Below are 7500 nucleotides of genomic sequence, written 5' to 3' on the forward strand. Positions count from 1 at the left end.
TTGTTTATATCATTATTACTATTATCATGGTTAGTATTAGTATCATTATCGTTACTATACTCATTATTATCATTGTCATTATCATTTTTATTATTATTATAATCATTATCATTGCTATTATTTTTGTTATCATCATTATCAATCTTATAATCATTACCAACTTCATTATAATTATCATTATCACTATCATTAGTAGTACTATTATTGTTATCATTATCATCATTTCCATTAATAGTAGTAGTAGTATCATTATTTCTATTGTTTTTTATCATTGCTATATTCACTATCATTAATACTAGTCATCATTATCATTGTTATCATTATTGTTATTATTACTATTATTATCGTTATTATCATTGTTATTATCTTCATCTTCATCTTCATCATCACGATCATCATAAACCACCCTCATCATTATCATCACTGATTGGACAGGTATTCTAGTTGGCGGATCGCTTCCTGTGTACACCTCTCTGTGATCGTTTTTTATGTCTAGAGATAACTTTGTCAGCGAATCGCCCGGACTCTAATGACACGGACATGACAGAGCAAGACACCAACAACACCTGGTTAGTTTCGTGAATAGTCGAATGACCCCCACCCCCGCCCCTCACGCCCATTTCAGCGCGGAGGGGGCGTTTTAGGCCGCTTGGTGGAGGGGATCCTTCGCGCCGTGGGTGAGGACGCCCACGTGGTCGAGGTGGTGAGCGTGCACGACGCCCGCCGCCCTCCGTTCCCGCTCGACGCCCCGCCCAACGCCACGTCGACCTTCTTCCAGACGCCGCCTTCCTTCGTGTCTCCTGCGACGCCCTCCTCCGACGCCTCTGCCCGGGCTGCGTGCGTGTGGGTGAGCGTCAGGGAAGCGATGGGCGGCTTCATCGACCCCGTGAAGCTTCAGGGCCTTCTGCAGCTTCATTCCGCCGAGGTGAGGAGGCCGGAGGTTTCTTTCTTTCTTTCGTGATGGTCGAAAAGTTTTTTTCTTTCTTATTTTCCTTCCTTCTTCCTTTCTTCTTTCGTGAAGGGCTGAGAGTCGAATGGGGGGTAAATCGTGGGTTCGTGTGAATGAATTTGGATGTTAAATTATGGAATTAAAACCTTTTCCGTTGATTAGGTTCGGGTATTGGTGGCACATTACGCTGGCTACCCAATATGCGTACTAAAAGTCAACCATTTTTTTTCATTCACAAGCTTGTCGAGCTAATTCATATCTTTTCAACCATGAACTATACATTCACGCAAAAACGGGAGCCGAGTTACTGAAAAGCGGAAATTATAATTATCATTCGGCTGATTACTGATATTGGGCAACGGTCGAGAATATCTGCATATTAATTCGGTTTTAATTTTTGAGTACTTTTGCTATTGCTGTTCATTATTACGTGGTATGAATAGATAATCAAATATCTGATCCTGTAAACCTACGCATATGTGTTTGTATGTGTGTGTGTGTGTGTGTATGCGTGTTTGTGCATTCAGGTGTGTGTATGTGTGTGCGTGTGTGTGTATATAAGTGTGTGTTTTGCTAAATATTAATTTACCGTCTGTTCACCTCGACATAGTGAAATATGGCGTAGATTTCCCGTAGACTTTCTCAGACAAGCAGCTCCCTCTTCCCTCCACCCGCGCAACAGGTATCCAAAGCGGTCAACTTGACGGTGACGGCAGAGGATCCAGAGAAGCTGGCGTCCTTTCCTAAGCAGCTGGAGGACGCGAGGGAGCCTCTCGACCGTCAACCAGGATCAAAGGACACCCAGGAACCCTCCTCAGCTGCCTCGCTCTCTTCCTCGCCGGTCCCCCTGCAGGTGAGAGTCCGAGTCCTTCTTTTCGGATGTTCGCAAAAAGTTCCCACGCTATTTGTTCTTCGTATATATTCTTCGTGTTCTCTTATCTATACGTTCTCTATCCTAAAGTCTTCTTAAGATTTAGAAAGGATTGATTTACCCTCGTTTTGTTTTTTCATTCATGTGTCTTTCATCCTCGGTTTGTTATTATTATCCTTTATCTTTTATTATCCTTCGTGCATTTTCCTTCCTTCCTTCCTTTTTTATTATCCTTTTTTTATTGGTCTTTATCCTGTATTCTTTATCCCATTATCCTACGTGTCTTGTTCCCAGAGCGGTCTTTACGCTACTTATCCAAAGCTTTGTTCTTTAAACCACGTGCTCTTCACATGTGTTTCCCTGTGTAATGTTCTTTATTCATCGCATCCTATATATCTCGTTATTTTATTTAGTTTCTATTTATTCTTTATTATCAATTCTCTTCCCTGTATATGTATCTCATGCCTCTTGTTATTTAACTTTCTTTTCATGTTCTTTATCTTCTCCATTGCTTTTTTTTCTTTACCCTATTTATCCATTCTTCCCCTTCCTTCTCACTTTCCCTTTTCTTTCTCTATCTTTCTCATTTATTCTTCTTCCTCCTCCCTTATTCTTCTCATTTTAACTTCTCATTTATTCTCGAATCATCTCCTTCCTTCTCCCTTATTCTTCGTTTATTTTTTCTCTCTTCTCCTTAATCTTTTTATTCATTTTTCTCTCCTCTCCCTTATTCTTCTCCTTATTTATCTCTCTTCTTTATTTTTCTCATTTATTTTTCTCTGTTCTCCCTTATTCTTCTCTTTTATTTTTCTCTCTTTTTCTTTATTCTTTTCATTTATTTTTTCTCTCTTCTACCTTATTCTTCTCATTTATTTTTTCTCTTCTCCCTTATTCTTCTCTTTTACTTTCCTCTCTTCTCCCTTCTCCTTTATTTTTCTCTCTTCTCCCTTCTCCTTTATACTTTTCCCTTTTTATTCTCCCATGTCCCTTATTCTCCTCCCTCATCTCCCTTCTCCTTTGTTCTTTTCCCTTTTTATTCTCTCATCTCCCTTATTCTCCCTTCTCCCTTCTCCCTTATTCACCTCCCTTTTTTATCCCTTCTCCCTTATTCTTCTCCCTTATTCTCCCTCATTCTCCTCCCTTCTCCCTTCCCTCGCAGGTGGTGGACATCAACGCCACGTCTTTGGTGACCCCGCGCCTCACCCACGCCCGTCGCTGTCACGCCCTCGAGTACGACACTTGCACGCCCGCCACCTGCCTCAACGGAGGACGCTGCGTCGGGGACCATGGGGAGAGCAGGTGAAGATTTGGCTTCTTCAGGTTTTCTGTCTGTCTGGGTGGGTGGATGGCTGTCTGGGTGGTTGGGTGGGTGGTTGGGTGGTTGTTTGTTTGTGTCTGTGTTTCTGTCTTTTTTTCTTTCTTTTTCTTTATTTATTTATTTATTTCTCTTTCTTTCTTTCTCTCTCTCTCTCTTTCTCTTTCTTTCTTTCCTTCTTTCTTTTTCTTTTTCTCTTTCTCTTTCTCTCTCTCTTTCTCTCTCTCTCTCTCTCTCTCTCTCTCTCTCTCTCTCTCTCTCTCTCTTTCTTTTTCTCTTGTTCTTTCTCTTTTGCTTTCTCCCTTTACCTCACTCTCTATTTCCGTGTTTTCCCCTTTTAATATATATATATACATATATATGTATATATATATATATATATATATATGTATATATATATATATATATATATATATATATATACATATACATATATATATGTGTGTGTGTGTGTGTGTGTGTGTGTGTGTGTGTGTGTGTGTGTGTGTGTGTGTGTGTGTGTGTGTGTGTGTGTGTGTGTGTGTGTGTGTGTGTGTGTGTGTGTGTGTGTGTGTACATATACATATATCTATATCTATATCCATATATATATGTGTGTGTGTGGAGAGAGAGAGAGAGAGAGAGAGAGAGAGAGAGAGAGAGAGAGAGAGAGAGAGAGAGAGAGAGAGGGAGAGGGAGAGGGAGAGAGAGAGAGAAGAGGAGAGGGAGAGGGAGAGGGAGAGAGAGAGAGAGAGAGAGAGAGAGAGAGAGAGAGAGAGAGAGAATGAGAGGAGGGGAGAAAGAGAGAACGAGAGAGAGAGAGAGAGAATGAGAGGAGGGGAGAAAGAGAGAACGAGAGAGAGAGAGAGAGACAATGAGAGGAGGGGAGAAAGAGAGAGATCCATACAAACAGTTATTCTAGAGAAGAAAAAAACGAATGCCGCAGATACAGAGGGAAGGGGAAATAGTGAGAGAAAAAGGGGTGAGGTGGGAAGGCCTGACTGTTAACACTTTGCAGTTTTAAAAATGATATTGGAAAAATATTCACAAGGCGAACTTTTATTTAGAAGCATTCAATTCTTTTTTTCAAAAGCTCGACAAACTTTTTTTTTACCTCATTTTTCCCAATTTTTGTTATTGTGTTTTGTTTGTTTATTTCTTTGACTTTTCTTTCTATGGTCTGTTTTATTATCAATTTGGTAATTTTATCGTTGTAAGTGTCGAGAGCAAAGTGGACCTGCGCTGCCGTTTCTAATAGGTTTTGTTGTTTTATCTTTTTCGAACTTGGAAAAGTCATCACGACAAACATTGCAAAGTTTTGTGTGTGTGTGTATGTGTGTGTGTGTGTGTGTGTTTATTTGGAAGTATTTCCTTTATTTGACAACGGTAACAGGAATATATTTAACATACCATATACATTTTCATTCTGTTTTCGATATCGGTTTCTGTAAATCTCCTCATGCACTATAGATGAGATAAAGGATAAAAAAAAAATCCTTACATGCTCATTGCAAATGCACAGGATAATGCGGTCTTGCATCAAACTCTTATCATTTTCATTCCATGCCGCCTTTCTATAAAAGAATACATATTTTATCGTTCTGCTCATTCCATAACTCATGTTGATAAGCCCACTCTCGTCTGTTATTCATTTTTCAAAACCTTTGTTCATTATGTTCGTCATTATTCGAAATCTTTGTTCATTATACTCATAAAAATCCTGTTCATTCATTTTGTCACTCACCCATGCTTATTATAGTCTGTCATTCACCCACACTGTGTTATTCATCCACTCATGTCATTCTGATTTCACCCACACTCATTTCATCATTCACCCTACGAACTACAACCAACAACATCATTTTACATCTCTATCTCCCCCCCCCCCCCACCCCACCCGATGCCTCCCGACCCCCAGGTGCGTGTGCCCCGGGGGATCCGACGGCCCCCAGTGCAAGGTCCTCTCCCGGTCCTTCTCGGGATCTGGCTGGGCGTGGGTTAAGCCCCTCCCTCCCTGCCTCCCTACCACCATATCCTTCCGCCTCCTCACCCAGCGCCCCCACGCCCTCGTCCTGTACTCCGGCCCCCTCGCGCCCACCTTCCCACGTCGCGAGAGGAGGACGCCAACGCCCCTCTTGGCCGTTCAGGTGCGGAGTGGGCGGCCTCAGGTGCTGCTCTATGGCGGGGGCGGTCAACTCAAGCTGTCTGTTAACGCTACGGTGCACGACGGACAGTGGCACACCGTCTACGTGAGGATTCACTCCAAGGTGGGCGTGACTTTGCTCTCTGTCTGCTGCTTATTTTTGTCGTTATCATTATTTTTTTTATTAGTAGTAGTAGTAGTAATAGTGGTAGTAGTATCATTTTTATCATTATCATTATTACTACTATCATTATTATTATTGTTATTATCATTATTATTATTATCATTATTATCATTATTATTATTATCATTGTTATTATTGTTATTATTATTATCATTATTATTATTATCATTATCATCATTATTATCATTAATATCATTTTTATTGTTGTTGTTGTTATTATTCTTTTTTTTCTTCTACTTCGTCTTCTTCTTCTTTCCTTCTTCTTCTTTAGCTTCTACTTCTCTTTCCTTTACTTCTTCTCCTCCTTTTCTTCTCCTTCCCCTCCTCTTCTTCTTCTTCTTCTCATCCTCCTTTTACACATTTTTCTTTAGCTTCTACCTCATTTTCTTGTCTTCTTCTTAATCTTGTTATTGGCGTACATCTCCTCTTCTTCTCCTTTTCCTTTCCCTTCTTATCATTCTTCTGTTGAATATTTTCCCTACCACTCGTATACCTGCTGAAGTATGTCTAAAGGTAATTTTTATTCTTCACTTTTCTTCTTACGGCAATGTTTTTTCCTGTTTTTTTTTTTTCTTTCTTTCTTCTAACGATAAGGTACTTTTGCTTTTTTCTTTTAAGAATAACTTTTTTTTTCAAACGCTATATTCTCTCTCTCTCTCTCTCTCTCTCTCTCTCTCTCTCTCTCTCTCTCTCTCTCTCTCTCTCTCTCTCTCTCTCTCTCTCTCTCTCTCTCTCTCCCTCTCTCTCTCTCTTTTCTTCTAACGGTAATATCCTTTTTTTATTTCTTCTGACAGTAATATCATTTTTTCCTTTTCCTCTAACGGTATGAGTATCTATTCCCGTTTCTCGTATAGCCTTAGCATCGCATATTTGTTCATATTCCGAAGTATGTCAGTTATTCAGCCTAGGTTTATTAAATTATCGGTTCTCAAACCTGTGAGCCGCAAAAGTTTTCGGAAATAAGCAAATTCTTCAGTTTATAAAAGATGTGTTGACTTTATTTATTTTTTTCTATTCATGCACACACACGCGCGCGCACACACACACCACACATACACACAAATGAACAAACAATCAAACACACACACACGCACACACACACACACACACACACACACCACATACACACAAATAAAAATCAAACACACACACACACCACTCATACACACAAACAATCAAACACACACACGCACACACACACCTCATACACACAAACAAACAAACACACATATACACACACCAAAATAAACACACACACATCCAAACTTAGACTCACATAGACCCATAAATACCTCCGCGAATGAGTCCACCTCCTGTGTACTTAAACTCAACAGCCTCAGCCTTCATTAAGAAAGTTGGTCAAGAAGCATAGTGTTGCTCTTTGTGTGGTTGATTTGATGGCGCTGCTTGTTTGTCTGTTTTTTTTTTGTTGTTGTTGTTGTTGTTGTTGTTGTTGTTGTTTCTTTTTTGTTGGATTTTTTCTTTTTTTATGTCTTTTTTATGATCATTTGCTATTTGTTCATATGTTTTTATTGTTGTCTTTTTGTTGTTTCCTTTTCTTCCTCTTCTTCCTTTTCTTCAAAACATATTTCATTTCCAGATATATATTCACACCTGAATTCAATGCAATAGATAAAGAAGAATCGGTGCAATTGGCTTAAATAGCTTAACATTATCAAAGAAAATTAAGGTTGATTTGAACACTTCGTAAATCGACGAGTAACGCTTCCCTTTATGCGATGTTGCCAACTCAACGGACTGGAGCCGTAGAATTGTTGATATCGTCAGTTTTCTTTAATTTGTAGATAATGATTCGTTCTCATTTTTACGTAATATTGTATAAATTATTTGTGGTTTGTTTCATTTTACCTTATTCAAAGAATGAAATTAGCAAATAGGACATTCAGAGGTATACATTTGGCACCTGCCTATTATATATATGGGTAAATCCTCAACTTTGATATTTTCCCTTATATATTCGCCAAGATCCGGTTTCTATGGATTAAAATATTTCAGAAAATCCAAAAGACAGCAAATAACATCCCTGGGGTGTTATAAC

At 39.3% G+C, this 7500-nt stretch overlaps 1 protein-coding gene across 1 annotated transcript in view; it reads left to right on the plus strand.

Moving 5' to 3' along the window:
- The window catches only part of LOC113827111 (putative neural-cadherin 2), a 103052-nt gene that overhangs the window by 80972 nt on the left and 14580 nt on the right, over nucleotides 1–7500 (plus strand). Inside the window, exons 10-13 of the mRNA XM_070127261.1 lie at nucleotides 626–925; nucleotides 1632–1802; nucleotides 2980–3119; nucleotides 5033–5381. Coding sequence (XP_069983362.1) covers nucleotides 626–925; nucleotides 1632–1802; nucleotides 2980–3119; nucleotides 5033–5381 — 960 coding nt within the window. The remainder of the gene's footprint in view (nucleotides 1–625; nucleotides 926–1631; nucleotides 1803–2979; nucleotides 3120–5032; nucleotides 5382–7500) is intronic.

Source organism: Penaeus vannamei, chromosome 11 (genome assembly GCF_042767895.1).
Source record: "Penaeus vannamei isolate JL-2024 chromosome 11, ASM4276789v1, whole genome shotgun sequence".
NCBI classification, from domain to species: Eukaryota; Metazoa; Arthropoda; class Malacostraca; order Decapoda; family Penaeidae; genus Penaeus; species Penaeus vannamei.